The sequence below is a fragment of the Saccostrea cucullata genome, unplaced genomic scaffold (assembly GCF_032062105.1).
Source record: "Saccostrea cucullata isolate Sc308-1 unplaced genomic scaffold, CSIRO_AGI_Scuc_v1 ctg1131, whole genome shotgun sequence".
Classification (NCBI taxonomy): domain Eukaryota; kingdom Metazoa; phylum Mollusca; class Bivalvia; order Ostreida; family Ostreidae; genus Saccostrea; species Saccostrea cuccullata.
The window spans coordinates 86990-109963 of NW_026929824.1; the positions used below are offsets into that span (position 1 = coordinate 86990).

Consider the following 22974-nt stretch of genomic DNA (forward strand, 5'->3'; position numbering starts at 1 on the left):
ACAGACGTTATTCTCTCAAACTGTAAGCTGATATCAAAAGAATCACAAAATTAACATGCCATTGTAAAGTTTGTCTGCTTCGTTTGTTTTTTCGAAATCGGTGCTATTTTTAGAAATTTGAAAAAAAAAACCGTTGTAGTGTGTCTATGAAGATGTCATCGTTTTGACTGCATATTTTGTCGAACCAAATAATAGTAAGGCGTTTTCTATTTAATATTATATTAATTCTTTTTTTCTGAATAGTTATAATCCTTTCCTTTGGTGTATGTTATATGATTGCGTCCTAGGCCGTCTTGACGAAGCGACATTTTTGCTTACGAAAATGGATGTTCCGATAACTGCCGATGTCAAACTTCTCGGCATTTTAACCGGCATTGGCCTATTACACATCAAATTCCTCAAGTTTGGTTTCTTATGTTTGTTGAGGTTGGAAACGACACACAGTATGATTTTTCTCACATTTTGAACATAATATTTCGTTTGAGTTTGGCTTCTTTTCTTGGTTTCTTCTCTAGCAATTTCATGGCAATGATCTAATTTTTGTTTCAAATCACGAACATCTTCACGATATTTAAACCAGTTGCTCTAAATTTACTTCTGAGATTTAAGGATGTTACGTACCAAAACTGATAATAGTAAGGCGTTTGAAATCTTTTGGCCCATTAAGCTTTCCTTTCACCAGAACAGTCCCTGGCCGCAACTGGCACAAGGCATTTACAAGCTTTTTACATTCTTCAGTCTGCAAATGAAAACCAGCATAATAAAATATTGCAAATACAAGGAATAACCGTATTATGGAAGCCCATTTAGGACCTATATAAAAATATTTTTGAATCCAATATAACGAATTGTCATTTTTTTAAAACGAATTTTATTCGTTATTACAATTCCTTTGAATTGGTTATAATGAATTTAATCTATTATAACAAATTTGTAGATTTTGTTAAAACGATTTTAAAAAATTGTGATAACGTATTAATTTCATTCAAACGAATTTTAAAATTTGTTAAAACATATTAATTTTGTATACAACTTTTGAATTTATTGTAACAAATTTAATTTGTTAAATCAAATTTCTTGAATTCGTTATAACAAATTGACAAATACTTTTCCATAGGCCCCAATAGTTTAGACTCTGTTTAAACGCATTTAATTCGTTGAATTCAGTATATATCTTCATAAAATTACATTAAAAAATCAATGACGATGAAATATCGTAAAGTATACAATTAGAATAGATAGAAATAGAAGTCAACTTACAGTCTCTGCCCTGAGATCTCATCTCAATAATAATAAATATGTTATCATAAATGTAACACTGTACTATAATGTACGTATATCTTTCTCATATGGTCTAAAGCTTTCTGGGATTAAACAAAGAGATCGGCTTGAAATCGTCCCTAGACAATCGCAAGCTTGGTTATCAAAACTGCCCAATCCTATAAAATACCCTCAAGTCAAGTTAGTAACGACTTCTCGAACATAAGTTAATTAAAAACCAATTAATGTTGTATTTATTGACAGTGCGCCTAAAACTCCGCGGGTATCGAAAAGTTGCGCGATTCGTAAAATAATATAAAATACGCGTGAGTATTAAGTGACTGAAATAATTAAAATAATTTCACATAATAAAATCAATAAAATATCACTCTATTATATATTTCCATGTAGAACTTGGATTTCGTAGTGTGGTCGTACTCTTCCCATAAAGGGGGGGGGGGTATGATTTCTATAACTAAGAATCAATGCTTCCCAAGGAAGTAACCACATTAAGTTTCACCTTTTTTGGTCGACAGCTTCTGTAGCCTTTTTGTTACGACGTTTAATTGAAATTGACCCAGTGATTCTTTAATGAAGTGTTAAAAGACTGATATTTGGACAACAAATGATCAGAAAAGCTCAGTGAAAGTTTATACTTCAGGTTAGGTAATACATTTATTGATTATTATAGTAACATTTGGAATGTTACCTTTACTGCTGTGGAAATGTTGGAGTGTAAGGAGACGTGACTCGTATAATGGTCCACAGTAACACTTGTGATTTCATCTTCCTGCCCAGCAGTTGAAATCAGGGAGACCTTGTCTGCTAATAGCATTAGTTCAATGTCCCATGTGTCATCTCGAATGATGACAATTCTTCTGTTAGAGGTGGAGTTTGATCTGTGGTAATTCGGGGATAAAGAAACTTAATAATTCAATGAATTTGGCATGTTTTTAACGTTTTATGATAAGAGATGTAACAATACATAGATTCATTGATCGTATTGATTGCAAAGTCTCATGATGCCTAAATCATATCACCATGTATGTATTGTGATACAGTAAAAATAAATTTTTATTTTCTCGCTAACACCAGTCTGGGTGTATAACTGGACATTTGGAGGATCCTGTATACATTGCACATGCTTCTGTTGCTGTTTCCAGATCTTTGCCATCCGAACACTGGTAATAAGGCGCACTTCATGGGTGTCTCGACCTTTGTCACCATCAAGAGACTTCATCAACTGGGTGATGAGGCGGATGGTTTCCTCAATACCTCGAGTAGTTCTTCTACAGTGCATTGCAAATTTTGATGTGGCGAAAGACATCTTTGTCTGTCTGGTTTTCAATATGTAACACTTCCAACTCAGCCCTCTTTGCAGCGATCAAAACTGCCACGTCTTCTGGATCCCACATGCACTGGCTGAGACAAGACATAAAGGTGGCATTCAGTGCATGGGATAGACATCTCGTGAAGTGCCAAAGACTGTGAAAGATATTGTCAGAATGATAGTGTTCTAGCGCCTTAACGACAGCTTGCACTGAGAAAGATTCTGGATTGTTATGGTCTGCTGGGGGTAATAATGTATTGTAAAGCGCTTTTTGTAGCATTTATGCTAGGAAGGCGCTATATAAAAACAATCATTATAATTATTATTAAATGTCTATTCGTACTGACAGCTCCGTTCAGTCGGCAAACGTTCTTCTCAGCTGGTTATTTCCACAGCAGTCTCTGTCAACACAGAGGAGATGAAAGGGTTGGACTTCTGCCTCTCTATACCGTCTTATCAAGCCATGAATCATTGGACTTAGTCCATAGCCTTCCCCAGTTGTAAGTACGGACATGATTACTTGACCATACTCATTCCCAACATTAGTTGTCCACATACCTGTCTTTGAACTCTCGCCTGCCAATTTCTTGACAACCTTCTTGGTGAAATCAATTTTCAGGATGTAACCAAGCAGGGAGGTGATACCGTATAACGGATATTTTTTAACGTGCTGCTCATTTTTACAAATTTTTAGGAGTTTTATAAATCCGTAAAATTTTAACGCGTTAAATTAAGGGGAGTAAAAAACGCCCCGCCTTAATTTTTAACACCGTTTAATGAGAGTATGCTATCATTGCCATTAAGCTAAGTACCTGGAGGCTATAGAATTAGTACTGACACTCGTTGGTATTTTGGGGAACTTTTTTATTGATTAGGATTAAACAAGTAAATCTTAATGTACAAATTATACAAACACCGTCAATTACCTGGTTCCTCTTATGGGGCCATAATTTCTGATCAATTCTTAATTATTACAGATTGAAATCTTCAAATTATATCCGTTTTCAAGACATTGACCCTTTCTTCTTCTTCTTTTTAATCCGTGTCCCCTGAAATTCTGTCAACTTAATCATGAGGGCTTGAATTGTCTCTCTTTGTTTTCATTAAAATGAAGACGGGCACGTGGTGCGCAACAATAATGATGCGTGAACATGTTATATTAATTGACAAGGGAATAAATTCAGGGCATGTGATAAATGAAGGTACTAGTATTTAAATGAATAAACATATCACTTAAGGTGGAATGCCACACCAACTTTTTATTGCATAGATTTTTGAGTCATCCTTTTAAAACAATGGTTTCAGCATTGAAAGGCCGATATTAGCTCTTAATTATTATATACGATTTTTTTAATGTATTTTTTCAAAGAACGAGTAAAATTATTTACATCCAAATAAGATGCTTTCTTGTAAAAAAAAAAATGCTGTAATGAATGCATCACATGAAAACCTAAAAAAAAATATGTAAAGAAAAGCCGTCCAGATATTAAAATTTTTTTAAATAAAAAATATATATGAAAATAAAACGCATAATTTGTAAATATTTTTTGAAACTTGTGGTTAAAATCTTCTTAATACCAGTCACAACTGGTGAGAACATGTTCGTTAATCATAATAATAAAAGAAATTGAAACGAAATGGCCAAATTTTAAAGAAATTAATTAAGGAGGTGAGGATGCACGGCAATTGGAGCAGGTGTCCTTATTTCAACTGTTGTAGTATTTTCTAAATCGAGCCGACCATTTTTTTTTGCAAGCAGGATATATAAAAGTCTCTCCAGCAATGCTATAATAATATCCATTTATGTCAAAGACCTGTCTCACTTTGTTGTAAATCCCAACCGAGGTCAATTCAGCTCTGTTGCAACCTTCTTTAGGGCAATATAATATGATTAGCCACAATCTTCTGCACCCAGAGGAACAAGGGGCGTAAAAAATATCTGTCTACACGGGCTTTTAAGGTGCAGGACAAGGACGGATAAAACTTCACTCTATCTATTTTGTCAATATTAAACTCGACTCTCCCTACTTGACAGAAAAGAAATATTGGGCTTTGGAAACCCAGAGATGATCTGATTAAGGGATAGTTTGTTTCCAGTCTGTTGATGGACAGATATCTCCTAAATAATAATAATAGTAATCAATAGCAGGCTCAACGAAAGTTCGAGGCCCACGAGCCTTGATGGTCACATGAGATCCAACAACAACTTATTGAGGGTTATATTCCAGGAAAAAAATAATTATTACATTTTTGCATTTTTCACAGGTAATAAGCAATTTGAGAAGTGGGAGCATCAGAAGTTTTCCAGTAAGGAAGGTATACCGGTAGACCAAACACAAATTTTGTACCTTTCCTTTTAGCGACAATGAACTTTGCAGCCCAAATGTTTTGGGTCAAAATCATGACATACCCTCGGAACATAATAAATAATCTTTTATTTATACTACTATTAGATCATAATGTTCATCCATTATACATACATGTATTATAATGATTTGACACAATTTCACAGACAGACAGATGGCTAAGATAATTGCTTTAATATTAATACCCCCTAGTTTTGTGTGATAGGGGTGTAATTGAAAACTAAATAATTCAACTATGAGAGATATGTGCAATTTTACCTTTCACATTAACGATATGCTAACAAACATTGCAAATACAATGATTATTTACTTACATATCTAAATTTACCTATATTCTTCCCAAAGTCTTTCGTACATTTCAAAGAACGAAACCTTGACGATGTTTTGTACTCGTACTCAAGTATCAACTTCTCCAGTTGAATATCCCGATAAATGGGAAGTCTGTTTAGCTAAAAAGTCTTCCAGGAAAAGTATCTGTTGAAATAAGAAATAAAAATGAACATTTTAAAGCCTATTGGGGAAAATATAACATGTTAGGCAGTAGATAACATTTAAGGCCTGTTCATTTGAGAAGCTCAAGTACAGTATATTCAATATATGTGCAATAAAATTCTACCCTGAAACCTGAACCTAAGGGCCATGTATCTTATAATATACAGAATAGAGAGCAGACTGTTGATTATTATCAAGACCTACAAACATGACAATAAATTTGTGGTTTCTGCTCATCACCATCAAACTGAGACACTTGAGAGAGAGAGGGAGAGAGAGAGAGAGCACATATACCAAAAACTTTTTTCTGAAGAGAGTGGCATGACTTTGAAATTTTAAATAATCAAGTGATGTACACCTGCTTTTGAAAATATCTCCTTTATCTACAGTATGATGGTTTTCTCTGGACTCATTAAACCCTGCCCTCTTAGTATAGATCCATGCAAGATGTACTGTACATGTTTATGTAATCCTGCCACTTTACAAAGTTTCCTAAGTAATATATATAACTTTATTGAATTTTAATTTAGCTTAATATAGCTGCTAAATTAATTTAATTAATGTAAGCATGTGACGGGTATTAATTATTATGAACTTGAACTTGGGTCTATTTAAATTAGCTTTAGATTATAATTATACATTAATTTTCACTCAATCTTGGTATCATATAATGTGGTTTAATTTAATGAATAGATTTGGTGAGGGTAATTATTTGAATTCCTAAATATTAATTAATTCAAATCTTAAAAACAGATAAGGACTTATATGGAAGATGGAGATAAAGGAGGTTTTGATCATGGCATTCTCCTCGGAGACAGCGGTTATGCCTGCCGCCCTTTCTTATTGACCCTTTACCTCAACCCCCAGAATGATGCACAGGAGAGATTCAACAGAGCTCACGGTCAAACGCGCAGCCAAATAGAGAGAGCTTTTGGACGCCTTAAAAGAAGGTTTCATGTCTTACACTCAGAGGTATATTAATTCAATTAATTGATTTGATCTCCATGTACAAAAATGATTTCTCCCAGTTTTAAATAACAAATCAAGTTTTAATATTAACTTGATTCTCTTTTGATAAAGACCTATACACCTTACTTAGGATTTTGATTATTTATTCTGAATTAGGATAGTTATGTTTTTAAAGTAGCAAGTAAAACTTTATGTTAATTAAATTGACCATGAAAGCCATGAAAATTTTATAAGTGTTGAGATTCATGGATACATGTAATTCACTTGTAAATTAGCATTAAGTTTATCTCTTTTTATAAAAAAAATTTTGACAATGTAACAGATCATATACTTAACATTAATTACTTTCAATAATTCTATTATTAACCGCTTTATTTATAGGTACGCATGAAACCGCCCAGAGTTTGCAGAATTGTAATTGCCTGCGCAGTCTTGCACAACATTTGCATTACACTTGGTGAGCCAGAAGATGAGGATGAGCCAGATCAGGATCAGCCTCCCCAGCCTCCCTACCAAGGACAACAAGATGGACGCGGTGTAAGGGAGTACGTGACAAGGCATTATTTTTCAAGAGCATAAACTGTTGAACAATTATATTAATTCACCCATGCTCTTACATTGTAGACATCCATTGCTAATGATAAGGGAAGCATAAACATGCCATTATATTCATAATTTAATCAACAATTGTACAGTAAAAAGAAGTTTGTTCACATGTTCTTACAATGTATTGTCACAGTAAATGTAATTTAGACTTTAACAACTATATAACTTTAAAAATGAAATACAGTACATGTAATTTAGACTTTAACAAAACTAAATAACTTTAAAAATGAAATACACAACATGTAATAGACTTTAACAACTATAATTATAAACAATTAAATAGATAAATAATTAACAATTCAAAAGTGTTCCACTGGTTTAATAACACACCCTGAGTTCAAATCTCCACATGGATAAATAAAGGTTCAATACCTCCTAGATGCACTCCCATAAAATAGGCCACAGGCTATAAAAGTTGCATGTCTCAAAATGCCTCATCATTAATTACTTTAGTTATTGCATAGATTGAGTTACATAAAACTAATTGCAACACTATTTCTTTTATCAAAAATAAACTTTAGATTTTCCAAAACATACTTTTTTTAATGTAATTAGAAATATGTCCATTTTTAAAGATGATCAATGCATACTTAATCTAAATTATTAATGAAGTTTTTAAAAACTATGTATTTACTTAATCTATAATTTGTATTTATTTCCAAAATAACAAAAAATGTCCAAAATATTACAGGGGTTGGCATTTACTTTAACATTTAGGTCCACTAGTGGGCACAGATGTTTGCTTGATTGACTTCTGAGAATTAATATATTTATGTCATAGTTTAAGGCAACAAAGTAAACACTGATGTAAGTGGAAGCTCCTCATCCTCTTTCTTTGCTTTCTTGATCAACAAATGCAGTAATTCAATCTGTAGATTGTTTTTTTCCAGTTCTTTTTCAAGAACAGCACACTGTAAGGCATATACATCATCTGCACTTTTTTTCTCAGACCTGGTCCTAAAATCACATATACATTTTTGTTAGAAATCCCTGACCTGCTTTATTATTATAGATAACTTTTGGTCTAAAACCTAACTTATATATAAATTTATTAAAAATCAAAGCATCATCTATGATACATGAAATGTTACAGGAGTTATATAATTCGGAGAGGGGGGGGGATCGGCGTCGGTAGTCTAGTGGTTAAGGTGCCGGACTCCAAACCGAAAGGTTGTGAGTTCGAATCCTGGCCGCGGCAAGTCGACGTTGTGTCCTTGGGAAAGGCACTTTACACGAATTTCCTCACTCCACCCAAGTGTAAAAGGGGTACCTGGCTATAGACAGTGAAAGATATTGTCAGAATGTTAGTGTTCTAGCGCTGATTACGGCAGCTTGCACTGAGAAAGATTCTGGATTGTTAAGGTCTGCTGGGGTAATAATGATTGTAAAGCGCTTTGAGTAGCATTTATGCTAGAAAAGCGCTATATAAATCCAATCATTATTATTATTATCAGATCAGTTTCATTTTTTTTGTGCTGCAACAGTGTATGAGCATTAAGTTTTTCACTAATAATCACCTTAATTTTACTCTTAAACAACAATTGTTATCTACATGTTTGATAATATTCACTTCATCTTTATAAAAATACTGTGCATGTAAATTAATTAATTCTTTTATATTAGTTGACATAAAGATTATTAAAAATGTTCATTTACTTTATTTAAATATATGCTATATATACAGCAGCCTATACCATATATTTGATGTATATGAATGTCTTGAATGAAATTTGCAGTATTATTGCAAGTTAGATTTGCATTATACATTCAACATTTCATATTTGTATATTATACAATGAATTTAGAAAAGAAAATGTAGAGTTGTTGCCCTTTAAAAAGATTTTGGTTCAAAATAATCATATTCATTGTTCATGTTCTTTAAATATATTGTTCATAGCTGTGATAGTGTCCACAATTTGACCAGCTGGTTTCTGTTTTTTTGGTTATTTGTGTGACACCGTGTGTCGGTTTTTTGTATTTTTTTTTTTAATCCACTGTAATTATTATATGTTTTTGTTCATTTACATTTATTTATATAATAAAAATGTAGGACATTTATGTGTATACATATTTTAGGGCTTTAAAAAATCAAAAGAAATCAGTTGTAAATAAATAACAATTATGGTTAATAAACATCTGTGAATAAATATTGTTTCTAAAAGCTTACTTCTCTTTCTTTGAGTGATTTGTACTCCTGCGCTTATCTTCAAGAACACTGTCATTCATCTCTGGTAATGCTGTTTATAATAAACAAAGTCCTTATATAAATTATTTTATGAGAAAATGTATTAAGAAAAATAATGTACTGAGTAATATTCAGTTGTATGTTGAAAAAAAATACCATTGAAGAAATTATAAGTTATTCGACACCTACCTGCATTGCTGCTACAAGCTGTGTCTGGGCTCCCTGATCTTAGAACTTGAGTTGAACAACTGGTGACAGGTGATGCTAAGAAAATAGACCAATATGATTTAAAGTGACATATGGTATAAAATAATGTAACAGTCATGACAAATAATAATATGTTGAAAAATGAGAAAATGACATTATTATTTCTGAATTTATTTTTAAAAATCTTTTCAAATACCTGCATTACTACTGTCTACATGGTCAATGGTACAATGGCTTGAAACTGTAGGGACTCCTTGTTCAATAAAACATGGATTTGATCCAGTTCTTGGAGGTTGCAATTGGCTCTCACTTGCCAGATCTACATGTAAAATTTAAAAAAAATGTTTAAAATTAACATGTTATTTGAAATTAAAAAGTTATTGAAATTAAAAAGTTATTGAATTTGATTGGAATTTTCCACCTTTACAAATTATATAATATATTTTTAAAAAAAAATTTCAAAGAAGGACTTAATTTTGTGGAACAGATATAATACAACTTTTTTTATATATACATTTATATGATTGATAAAAGAGTTAATTCAAATTAGGAAAAAAGAGAAAAAAAAAACAATTTAGAAATAATAAATTAGAAGGGGGGTGTGCTTTAGACAGCTATACATATTTATATTCTTTTTTAATAAAAAATATTTCATATATAATAATCCAGTTTTCTCTTATATTAATGATTTTTTTTAATCATCAGTTATCATTTTTGGTCTGAATTATTGTTGTACATGTATTCATAATTGCTGTAGGCAATATCAAATGATTTTACGAACAAGTTATCTAAATGTGCGTTTAGTTCATACGTTTTGGAGCCCTTCAAAATCACTCCTTTTCTGTTTTTACTGAAGAAAAAAACTAATAAACAAGTTATTTTATATTACACTGTAGTTTATGAATTACTAGACTAAATTTATGTTTTGTTTTGTTTTTTAAATATCTTATAAATATAATTTGACCAATATATTACATGTATTAATGTCCATTATTACTGTATTTGACACAATCAAACGCACCATTAAAATTGGGAAAACCCAGGAATGGATTCTGGCCATGCTGTTAGAGAAATTGGTTTTACATGTGAGGTATTGAGGTAAAATGCAGCTTGTTGAATACGTTTTAACATTGAATACTGATCCTTATTTTGGTTTTTATTAGTTTACGATTCGTAAAGACATTTTCTGCACTCAAATACGAAAGCAGGTTCTCGTTTGAAAAGTGAAAAGGGGTCAAGGCCGTTCTTAATATAGTCTCATATAAGCAAAATAGATCGATCGTAGATGTGTGGCTGGATTTTCATCAAACTGCCATATCCTTTCTTTCATTAAATAAGCATAGGATTTACAGCATAAGAAAGGACATTTTCTAAAATTCATATTTCACGAACGTCTACAACTAAGCCTATTTTTTAATCTTGAGCAGACGACATTTTATTGGCCCCTATATTTGATAGAAATATTGAAAGAATAAAACAAGACGTGTGAAGTAAAGTGATTTTTGCATAGAATACATTCATTAGGCCTAATATTAATCTCAATATTGAATCTATATTGAGAAACATTGTTTTTAAAAACATTGATATGTCATATGAGATGAAAAGTAGGGGTATGAGATAAAAGTAGGTAGGTCCAGCCTATTTTATATCTTAGTGTATTTCTAAACATGTTTTGTAAAGTAAGTCATAAAATATTACACCTGTTTGATCACATATGGAGGTCTCGATTCCCCCAGGAATGCCTACAAAGGAACTGGAGTCCTTGTAGAGGTCCACAATGTCGGACACTGTCTGGGAGAGAGGGGTAGGTGGTGGGCCTCCTCCAGTCTTCTTTGATTCTCTTTTGTGTTCGGCAAACTTTTGTTTGGCGTCGCGACACATGTTTCTCCATTTGTCCTTTACTTCCGTAACCGTCCTATGAGCAGTGCCCACAGCATTTACTTTCTCAGTAATGCTCTTCCAAACTGATTGTTTTTTCTGATTTGTCACGGTATTTGAGTGCTTACTCTCGAGTATAGAATTTTGTTTTACCTCATTATGTATGGTGCTTATTTCCATTATGCTGAAATTGGTGCTTCTAGCTCGCTTAGGTTTAGAACAGAGGTCAGTGCTCTCCATGTTTACAAAGGAAGTAGAAGTGCATTATGGGTAACCAAGTGATTACCAAGTGATTAACTCAGTTAACACAGTGTTAGTTAACCATTGCGTTAAATTGCTTTTGATCAACACAATTTAACCACTGCGTTAGCTAATCACTTGATTAGGATTTAACCTGTTGTTAACCTAACCACTGTGTTAAATTTAACAACCCTTTGAAAAACCGGGCCCAGGTGTACGTCGTACGTCGGTCGTAAACGTTTGAACATTTTAACCTTCTTCTCTGCAACCACTGAACCAATTTCAACCAAATTTAGTACAAAGCATCTATGGGTGAAGGGGAACAAAATTTGTGAATTTCATGACCCCTGGGGCGTGAGGGTTGGGGCCAAAACCACTAAAATTAGTGCAATTTTTAAAAATCTTCTTCACTCCTGGACATCAAGCAATCAAACTGTTTGCATGATTGTAATCAACATTGAGTCCTCTACCAAAATTGTGAAATTTATGGCCCCAGGGTTAGGGGTTCTAGAGCTAGGGTAGGGCTAAAACGAGTATATAGTAAAAATGCATTATTTCTTTGAAAATCTTTTTCTCTGCTCCTAGGTAATAAATAAACAAACTAAATACATAGTTATGATGAACAAGAGTGCCTCTACCAAAATTGTGAATTTTATGGCCCCAGGGTCAGGAGTTCAGGTGTAAGGGCGGGGCTCTCTATTCATTATATAGTGAAAATACATGAATTCTTTGAAAATCTTCCTCTCTGCTCCTGGGTATTAAATAAACTAATTAAGCACATAGTAATGATGAGCAAGAGTGACTCTACCAAAATTGTGAATTTTATGGCCCCAGGGTCAGGGGTTCTGGTGTTAGGGTGGGTCTCTCTATATAAAATTATATCGTGAAAATACATGAATTCTTTGAACATTTTCTTCTCTGCTCCTGGGTATTAAATAAACTAATTAAGTACATACATAGTTATAATGACCAAAAGGGCCTCGTCCAGAATTGTGAATTTTAAGGCCACAGGGTTAGGGGTTCTGGTGTTAGGGTGGGACTCTTGATTATATAGTGAAAATAATTGTACATGTACATGAATTCTTTGAAAATGTCCTTCTCTGCTCCAGGTTATTAAGCAGATGAACTACTTGTATAGTTATGATGAGCAAGAGCCCTATTTCCAGAATTGTGAATTTCAAGGCCCCATGGTTAGGGGTACCATAGGGAGGGGGGCTTCTACTCTTATATGCTAAAAATATTTTGTTTGAAATCTGTTAGTTTGTATTAATCAATATTTTTGATAAGCAAGGGTGTCTTTTCAAAAATTGTGCAATGTGTGGACATAGGGTCAGGGGTTCATAGGGGCACTACTGATTATTGCTGAATATTACTGATTTGTTTAAATGCAATTTCCCCCTACCTTGCCTATGGGTATTAAGTAACCAAGCTAAGCAATTATTAAGTATATAGTTATGATTAGCAAAATTGTGAATGCCATAGCATCTGGCTTAAAATATGAACCGAATTCAATCACTGGAAAGTTGTTACATGATACTCAGGTGACCTATAAGGCCCATGGGCCTCTTGTTATTTATGAATGAGCCAGGAGTGATCAGTTTTCCTGCAACGCGAGCTATGAATTATACATTATTAGATTTCAATATCATTTATGTCCAAAGTCCAAAATATCTGACGTTTTCCTGGCATTTTTCACGCATTCTCAATTTATAGTGCCAAATCGACTTTGCGATGACATCAAATTTTGATTAATATTTTAAAATTTTTATAAAAATTTGTGACAAGCATATGTGTGAAGGACGTGATATTCAGAAAATATAACTGAAATGTAAGACGATCTTACTAAGAAAAAAGATATGTAAGTGATTTAAAACTAACTTTTGGTTTAAAATAAAAACTAAACTATGATCGGCGATGTAAATATCGATTTCTGATACAAAATGCGATTTTCGTCTAAGTTAAATAAAACTTCGCAATCGTTAAATAAGCCAGGAAAAGTTAAACTTAGGACTATCAGGTCCAATACAATCACTGAATTTAGCTGTGTACCGTGAATTACCTAAAAAGCTATACTTAACGTCTTGGACACTACTATCTTCCATCCGAGCTCCTGTCGTCTTTTTCTTATAAGGCTGCAAGATACTAGTACTTTAACGCCAAATACCTCAAACAGTCCTTGTTTTCCTTACAAAACCTCAGCCACATTAACAGCGTTCTAAGAAAGAATATATCCCCTGACGACTAGTAATGCAGTTGTGGTGAACACATAGTCTTTCTCTAATGTTCTGGATAGGCATATTAGTTGCACGGTATCGAATGATCGCTAATTTTACTGCAGTTGATATTCTCCCTTCTTTCGACTTCGGCGCCATTGTTCAGAATGAAAACGAAAAGAAAACCTGATAAACGCAAAACCCGATAAACGCAAAACCTGATAAACGCAAAACACGATAGAATAAACGGAAAACCTAATAGGATACACGCACGATACGATAGGATACACGCAAGATAAGAAACTAGAGAATTGTCAAGAATAACGTTGCGGGTACTGTACAGTCTCATCCGAGGGACCGCCCAATTTAGTCGCCTTTTACGACAAGCAAGGGGATACTGAGGACCTATTCTAACCCGGATCCCCACGGGGCCCTGCGCAACTGAATACTTTAGCTCATCTGTAATTTCTGGCCACAATGCCTTTTTTAGTGCGTGGGCGATAAAAACATTTTCCTTTCCTTGTAGCCTGTAATTATGAACACAGTTTGTTCATATATAAAATTGCCATTGGGAACTACCGAAGATGGTTATTAGACATGCTTTTACCTACAAAATTCTCACTCAAATGTACACAGGAATATGACTACTCTCTTCAATCAAATGTTCAGAGGAATATAACACCGCTTGTTTTTACTGGTCAATGCCAAAAGTAAGTGAGCGTAAGTACTGCTCTGACAGAATTGGAAATTCTGTAAATGCATTACAATATGTATTTCATGTATGGCCATGGTGTGAGTATCCTCCTAAGCCGATTACTTTCACAGGTCTCTCTGTACCATAGGTCTCTTTTAACAGACAGTAGCTGTGCGGGTGGAAATGCTGCTTCTCTCTGGCGTCTCATGGGTCATGTATCATTGGACCAAGAACAGATTCCTCTCCAGTTGATCGTACCTATCACATACCTGTGCCAAGTTTAGTGTTGATGACAAAACAGGGCATTCAGTTTATGCGTTTTTCCATATGGAACCATCCCCCCCCCCACAAACACACACATTCAGCATTCATACACTTCACGTACAGAAAGCCACCAAACCCTTTCCTCAACTCTCCAACAACGTTTAGATGTGTTAGTGGCACAAACTCAAGTTTACAGTATTGACAACTCTTCAGACTCGCTAAAGAACCCAAAGTTCAACAATCCTTCGGCCTTCCCTCCAACCCCCTCTTTCTGCGTATTTAAATAGTTTTACTTTTTAAAAAAAAAGGGGGGGGGGGCATTTTGGGTCTTCACAGGGATTGTGTTCGCACGTATGACCGGATTCGTAATTATGATCTAGTAACACAGAAGGAATCCCTCTCGAAGTTTTGGAAATCCGTTTTTAGCTCACCTGAGCCGAAGGCTCAAGTGAGCTTTTCTGATCACATTTTGTCCGTCGTCCGTCCGTCTGTCTGTCCGTCTGTCTGTCCGTCTGTCTGTCTGTCTGTCTGTCCGTCTGTCTGTCCGTCTGTAAACTTTTCACATTTTCGACTTCTTCTCAAGAACCACTGGGCCAATTTTGACCAAACTTGGTACAAAGCATCCTTGGGTGAAGGGGAATATAAATTGTTAAAATGAAGGGACATATCCCCTTGCAAGGGGAGATAATCAAGAAAAGACAAAAATATGGTTGGGTCATTAAAAAATCTTCTTCTCAAGAACCACTGGGCCAGTAAAGCTGAAACTTATGTGGAAGCATCCTGGGGTAGTGTAAATTCTAAATTGTTCAAATCATGACCCCTGGGGGAAGGGCGGGGCCACAATGGGGAATCAAAGTTTTATATAGAAATATATAGGAAAAATCTTTTAAAATCTTCTTCTCAAGAACCACTTGGCCAGAAAAGCTGAAACTTATGTGGAAGGATCTTGGGGTAGTGTAGATTCTAAATTGTTCGAATCATGACCCCCCGGGGGTAGGGCGGGACCACAATGGGGAATCAAAGTTTTACATAGAAATATATGGGAAAAATCTTTGAAAATCTTCTTCTCAAGAACCACTAGGCCAGAAAAGCTGAAACTTATGTGGAAGCATCCTGGTATAGTGTAGATTCTAAATTGTTCACAACATGACCCCCGGGGGAAGGGCGGGACCACAATGGGGTATCAAAGTTTTACATAGAAATATATAGGAAAAATCTTTGAAAATCATCTTCTCAAGAACCACTGGGCCAGAAAAGCTGAAACTTATGTGGAAGCATCCTGGTATAGTGTAGATTCTAAATTGTTCAAATAATGACCCCCGGGGGAAGGGCGGGGCCACAATGGGGAATCAAAGTTTTATATAGAAATATATAGGAAAAATCTTTGAAAATCTTCTTCTCAAGAACCACTGGGCCAGAAAAGCTGAAACTTATGTGGAAAGATCCTGGTATAGTGTAGAATCTAAATTGTTCACATCATGACCCCCGGGAGAAGGGCGGGGCCACAATGGGGAATCAAAGTTTTATATAGAAATATATAGGGAAAATCTTTTAAATCTTCTTCTGAAGAACCACTTGGCCAGAAAAGCTGAAGCTTATGTGGAAGCATTCTGGGGTAGTGTTGATTCTGAATTGTTCAAATAATGACCCCCGGGGGAAGGGCGGGGCCACAATGGGGAATCAAAGTTTTACATAGAAATATATAGGAAAAAATCTTTGAAAATCTTCTTCTCAGGAACCACTGGGCCAAAAAAGCTGAAACATATGTGCCCATGGAAGGATCATGGGATAGTGTAGATTTCAAACTGTCTAAATAATGATCAGTGGGGTAGGGTGGGGATGCATTATGTATAACAAGGGGGAAATCTGGTAATGAACAGAATGGTCAAAGCTTCTCAGGTGAGCGGTGTGGCCCATGGGCCTCTTGTTTAGAATATCGGCATCGATGTTCATATACATCAACGTGTATATTATCTCTATCACATTCCCCAATTGGTTCACTCTGTGGCACATTTCACGTAAAAACTCGGGTTAACTGTGATACTGGTATTTTGATTTAAAAAAAAAAATGTTTTCACATTACTCTGATCTTGATCGCATTAAGGATAAAAAAAATCTTTACTGTCCATGTCAAGGTTAGTGATTGAATAATTAATGGGGGATGTTTTACATTATATCAACACATGTAAATTTGCTGCCCTTTGAAGAACATCTCAAGAATCTGTTGGTTTGCTTTTTATGAGAATGTGGCTTATATTGTCAATTCTCTTTACGTCTGGCAATGCATCTTCCACCAATTCATACGGTATGCTGAGAATACTTTCATCCTGTAGTAAGAAGGTAATTTCATCTCCATCTAAGCACCCAGATATTGCCTGATATATCTTACCCACGCAGGGCAATTTGTCTTTTGCAGTGAAAACATTGCATGTATTACATATTCTGTATAGATGCATTACGAGGAATTGCAGTGTAAAGACTGAATGAAAACTAACAGTTATTTTAGTTCTTGCAGTGGTGGTGAGGGACGCTTCATTCTGAATATGCTGTCTAAATACGTTTCCACTGCTGTCTGTTACTTCTCTTGCAATTTCTTGCTGTGGTGATCTAGAGAATGCATTTACTACGCACAGTGTTTAAATGCTGGTATATATCAAACTCATAGCTCATGAGTCGCATGCGAAAAGGCTGAACTCTCGGTGGTAGATCACAAAAAGTTTTGGATCCTAGTAGTGCTCTAAGAGGCTTGAGATCTTTATTAAGCTGACTTTTTTACCAATCAAGACATCCGAGAATGTTTCACCATGTCATTGCCAATGCTTCTTTTTTCAATTCTAGGGCTCATACATAACTACCTCTTCGACGTTTTCGTATCTCCCTTCAGGAATTGCGTCTGCCACTGGTTTTTGGCAATCTCGTAAACATGGTATCTATTTATGTTCCCCAAACGAAGTTTGGGAACATATTGTTTTTACTTTTTCTGAATTTTTTCTTTGTTCTCCGGTACTTTTTTGTCCGCGAGTGTTCTCGTAAACTACTCATCCGATCTAGGTGAAACCTTTTTAGGGTCACTAGGTATGTTATGTAGATGTGCGGAACGAAGGTCATTTTGCGCGCACGTGCGTGCATGTGCGCGCACGTGTAACACGTGAAATGACCAATATAATAGATTTAGCCGTAACTTTTTAAATATTGAATGAAATGCTTTGAAACTCATAATATAAGGATATAATAGTAGTATAGACATGATGACATGGTCAAAATAGCAAGATCTCACGCGCATGCAGGTGCCCTTCGCTGCGATTGGCTGAAACTAAAAGTCTAAATATCTATTTTGTTTTCTGACAAAATCCTTTGAAATTTTGAACATAATCTTACATTATGAAGATCTACTGCATGATATATAAGAATAATCATGAACGCACGCACATGCACGTGTGCTGCAATCTGATTGGCTAAAACTTTAAATGCCTACAACTTTCTTGGTTCTCAATAATACAGGGTGAAATTTCAAATATGAATAGATATAATGATTGCCTACAATATACTACTATCAAAAGTAAATGCATGGACGTGCATGCACATGCAACCGCACACAATGTATTAAAAGACAGTATACTTGAGTGTTTGATGTTCATGCAGAATTAAGAACTTCTAAATGTCAAGACATGTAACATACTGAAGCATGCAGATCTTTTTACCCTTGACCTTGAAACTTAGGTCAAGGTCACTGGTAACCTGAATAAAATGTTGATATTAGCTATTTACCAAAATCACCTTGACCTATGAACTTGAAATATGAACTTGAAATCGACCTTAACCTTTGTCCTTGACCCAAGGGTAAAAAGAAACATAAAGTACATGTACATGTATCTAGAAACACCTTTCAGAGTTTATTTCGGTTGACAGGTTAGAAGTGAAAGAGGTGGTGGTATATAATGACCTTGACCTTTCATCCAAATGTCACAATCAATCTTAAGTTCTTGGAATAAGATACAATATTCAACTCCAACGTTAAATAGGTTAAGAATAAAAATACCCCCCCCCCCCACACACACACACAAACAAATCAAATTAATGGCAACGTAGAGAATCACTGTTAAACTCAAATAACACCTCGGACCCACATAAAATTTCAGGAAAACTGCAGAAAAGAGCTCGAGGAAAGTGTATTAAAATATTTCATTTGAGTTTCCAAAGTATATAGAAATTATTAATTTATACGGAAAAAATTACAAATCCTGTCGCGTTTAAAATGAAAGTGCAGATGACATATAAGCCTTTTATAGCCTATTTATTCAGAAGTCGTTAATAGCATTCAATTCTACTGATTTGAAATAATATTTTAATACCAAGCATCCTTTGTTTAATTTACCTTTGAAATTTATTTGATTTTTTTTAGAATTACGCAATCCCCAGAAATAATGATTTTCGGTATATTAAAAATCAATATACATGTACGCTCCTTCGTAAAATAATCAGATATTTGCATTCATGAAAAAAATATTAATTAGAAGGTGTTAAACAATATTGGTCACATTAGCTGACACGAATGTCTTTTTAAACATCTCTTGTAAAACCCAGAGAGTAGCCCCCTATGCATTGGAAAAAATGAATAGTTCCGGTCAAAAAAACTGTATATATTTATTTACAAAGTATATAAAATATCCAGGCACAGGTATCAGAGTTGTCAAAATGGCCTGAGAGGAAATATTAAAAAAAAATTCTGAACAGAAAGGAAAACCCCTTTTCCATGTATGGAACTACTATTGAATAAGTTCATTTTGATTGGTTAGGTATTGGCGTGATACCCTTAGTCGACTTTAACCCTGCCTTGTCGTCGGAATAAAACCAACTTTGAGCCCGAGGTTAAAATAAGTAGAGAAATAAAATGTGAATCGATATATTAAAAAAATGACATATGCTTGAAAAATGGTAAATTTATATGTGTATTTTTTCTTTGATTCGCGGGATAGAAAGATATCTTAATCGCTTAATCAACATGCCATAATCATCTTGCATATGCATGTACGTGTGCACGCATGCAAAACGTTAAACAATATATAGTTGATAGTTGATATCATTGTAACTTTTATATTCTTAAATGAATTGAAATCCTGGGATACTTAGCATATTTATAAAAGGTCTTAGAGGAATAAGGCACGATAAGGGACATGGGGAGCGTTTGGGGAACATCTGTAACGGTCCCCGTTACAATTAGCACTAGTTGAAGTTCTTTTTACTAACATTTATTCCGTGCTCATCAGCAAGCTTTCGTAACGCAATTACTTTTAACTTGTTCAAACCCTGCCGCTTTGACTACTGACCTTTGTTTCGCTTTAAAAATCTGGCTCTCTCGAAACTACCTTGACCCTCAAGCTTTTGGTGCGGAGTGTTTGGCCTCCTTGCTCCAATTAACTCTGTAGAGATATAGCACTTGACTAAAACATACCATGGTTTACCATTATTTTTAGAGTTTATGACCATTTATCCAATTTTTATCACCTCGGTAATCCAACTATAGGAGAATAGTGAAAAAGCAGCAACAATTGTATTCCTAACATTTCAAGATAATTACCGAATATCCCAAAACCTGTAAATAATATCCCTGTATTTACATAAGGCAGTAATTAAACATACATTTATATTCATATTTAAATAAATGACACTTTTACATGTACGTTGTTTTTGACCTGGCGCTCTCTCATACAGATGGTATATAAATATACAAATATAAATTGATATCAGGAAGGATCATAGTCTAGTCACCGGGTTCATACACATTGGCACAACGCCACAAAAGCTGACTGGTAGTCATTTCTTCTTCGGATTACTGCTTCCATGCAGCAAACAGTTCCCATTTATATGTATGGTCCTTTTCTTATGGATACGCATCATCTTCCCTATCGAGATCAACTTAGCGTGAACGGGGATCTGCTTTTGTCTTTTTCTGCAATTCCACCAACAAGTAGAAGGGAACAAGACCTCTTTCCGTATCTCAGCTGTTGTGCCATCCATCTACATCATGAACACACTCCAGTTTCAAAGATGTTTACGACCAGAAACATAGACATCAACATGTCTGAAGTCTGGCATCTGCTGCTCCATGATCCCCATGTCAAGCTAGAAAATTTACAAATCAAGTCAGTTTCTATAGAATACAGGAGTGTAAAATTTATTCTTAATTTAAATTTCTTTTATTGATGCATTGATCTCAACTTCTTTAAACGCAGAATTTCTGGATAGGTTAAACGTCAGACAGTGCATGTAAATAGATAATTCTTTGCTAGGTAAAATCTTAATCCTGTGGATCTTGTGGCCTCACGCAGCACTGTTAAGGCCTACTATGAGAAATCAACGGAAAAAAAAGACGTGCAAAATAGGGGTATTTTTTAATATTGAATTTATTTTAATTAAGCTGTTTATTTTCACAGAACTTTAATACTTATGGAAATAGCATAGTATGACCCACTCTGTACTGTGCTATGTTTAGTCCCATCGATGGAAGTCACGTGATGAATGCATAGTTCGTGTACTGAATGTAGGTCATTAACAAATTTCAATATTGCAAGGGCATACCCTAGTTGAAATTAAAAATTCAAGCTATTAATTGTTTCTGCATACTTTGTAGTTTCTGAAAAGTGCTGCTGATTTGAATAGAATTCGCGTTTTATAGTCTGTCCCACCAAGTTACTGTAAGCACTTTTCGCATAATATCTCAAAATATATAAATACCTTGTCCTTCAACCCAGTTCCGATCGATAGATCATTTTTTTTCCAACCTTCCGCCGTTTATCCGAACCCTCGAGGTCAACCAGTGTAAACACACGGCGGCAAATTCAAAGTCTACGGGGATTTAACATGGTAAACTCGTCCATTAGCGTCTAGAATACGGGGCCGGGAACCAGTTTTCGAAGGGAGTAGTCGTCCTTTGCAAAATAAATTTACAAAAAATCTTTCAAAATTAAAGGAATTCATTTAAATTGCTTTTATTGATAAAATAACTTTTACTTCGAAATAAAATAAATTTTAACAGCATTTACAAAATTTAATAATAAACTGCGAGAAAATAGTCCGAATCTAACGAAGTACAACTTGTGGATAATGGATGTTGACATGATGATGCAAGCTTGCCAGTGTTTAAAAACGTAAGACGGTAAGTTGTTTATTTAATCTATGGTATTTTTTTGTAGCTGTTGTTGTTTTACTAGCTTATATACACACAAGAAAGAAGTGTCTACAAATGCTCAGAATATTTCATTACGCGTGACATGCTGACATTGATTCAGCTATCTGCTTAGGGCTCATGGTAAACCGTTAGTGCTATAACGGTCTGTATGTAAGCCAGTGTGTGAAAAATGTAAAAGGAGTATATCTATGGTTATAATGGAAGAAGAAGATGGTTAAACAATTAGGTGAAATGATACCAAATGGAAATAACAGCTGATTAACACAGTAACTAAATTTTTAAAATTTTATTTCTACTTTCATTTTCAATTAATACCATTTCATGTACATACATTTGGCAGTCATGTAACAAAAAAATTAAGCAAGAGATCCAAAGTGCATTCTTATTTTTACATTTATGTGTAGTATCAACACCCTGGAGACCTTCATTACTAAATTCTGTAGCCTCCAGTATACTCATAAATGTGTATACCATTATATTGAGTTTAACTTTAAATGTTAAGATTTGTAGCTTTTGATGATCGAGGGATATATTTTCATTTCCAGATCTGCAAGATCATGGTATTAAACTAAACAAATATGGTCACCAGCTGATCATATATATGTTACAACCTCAAAGGGGTGAGACAGAAATTCTCTATATTATAGCTATTGCATTTATATATATGTATATGGGGTACGACTAAACAGAGTACGCTAGAGTACGATAGAGTACTTTAGAGTACGCTAGAAAAATTATGTTATTTAAAGCAATTAAATTCTTTATTTATATATGTACAACTTGATTAAACATTATTATAAACTTATTTTCCAATATTTGTTTCAAATATTTGTTTTTTAGCGATATTTTGACAAGAAATAACATCCAAAATTAAACGCATTAAAGATTACGGTATACCTTTAGCTAATACCCAAATCTCGGTTACTATATTGTTTCAGACTTTCTCACTAAAGATTTACATCTAAATTTTATCAATTATTAAATTAATTGCATGTGTAAATATTTTTCTCATTCACAATGAGACATGTTTAAATTAAATTAGATCGGGATCAAACTATCAACCGTAACCTGAAATAAAAAA

The 22974-nt window shown here is 34.4% G+C and overlaps 2 protein-coding genes across 2 annotated transcripts; one reads left to right on the forward strand and one right to left on the reverse strand.

Moving 5' to 3' along the window:
• The first annotated feature begins 6213 nt into the window (after positions 1-6213).
• LOC134282264 (putative nuclease HARBI1) lies at positions 6214-6996 on the forward strand. Its single transcript, XM_062764680.1, has 2 exons — positions 6214-6420; positions 6799-6996. Exons 1-2 carry the CDS (start codon positions 6214-6216, stop codon positions 6994-6996), a joined length of 405 nt encoding a protein of 134 aa, XP_062620664.1.
• A 2630-nt stretch (positions 6997-9626) lies between these two features.
• Positions 9627-11533, reverse strand: LOC134282266 (nuclear apoptosis-inducing factor 1-like). Its single transcript, XM_062764681.1, has 2 exons — positions 11114-11533; positions 9627-9734 (listed from the first exon to the last, which is right to left on the reverse strand). Exons 1-2 carry the CDS (start codon positions 11531-11533, stop codon positions 9627-9629), a joined length of 528 nt encoding a protein of 175 aa, XP_062620665.1.
• Positions 11534-22974: the final 11441 nt, after the last annotated feature.

What these genes read in the sequence shown, in the direction of transcription:
- LOC134282266 (XM_062764681.1), bottom strand. Translation starts at nt 11,533, where the DNA reads ATGGAGAGCACTGACCTCTGTTCTAAACCTAAGCGAGCTAGAAGCACC. An exon ending in CCATATGTGATCAAACAGGT is followed by an intron (nt 9,735 to 11,113) that starts GTAATATTTTAT and finishes TTTTACATGTAG; the next exon opens with ATCTGGCAAGTGAGAGCCAA.
- LOC134282264 (XM_062764680.1), top strand. Translation starts at nt 6,214, where the DNA reads ATGGAAGATGGAGATAAAGGAGGTTTTGATCATGGCATTCTCCTCGGA. An exon ending in TTCATGTCTTACACTCAGAG is followed by an intron (nt 6,421 to 6,798) that starts GTATATTAATTC and finishes CTTTATTTATAG; the next exon opens with GTACGCATGAAACCGCCCAG.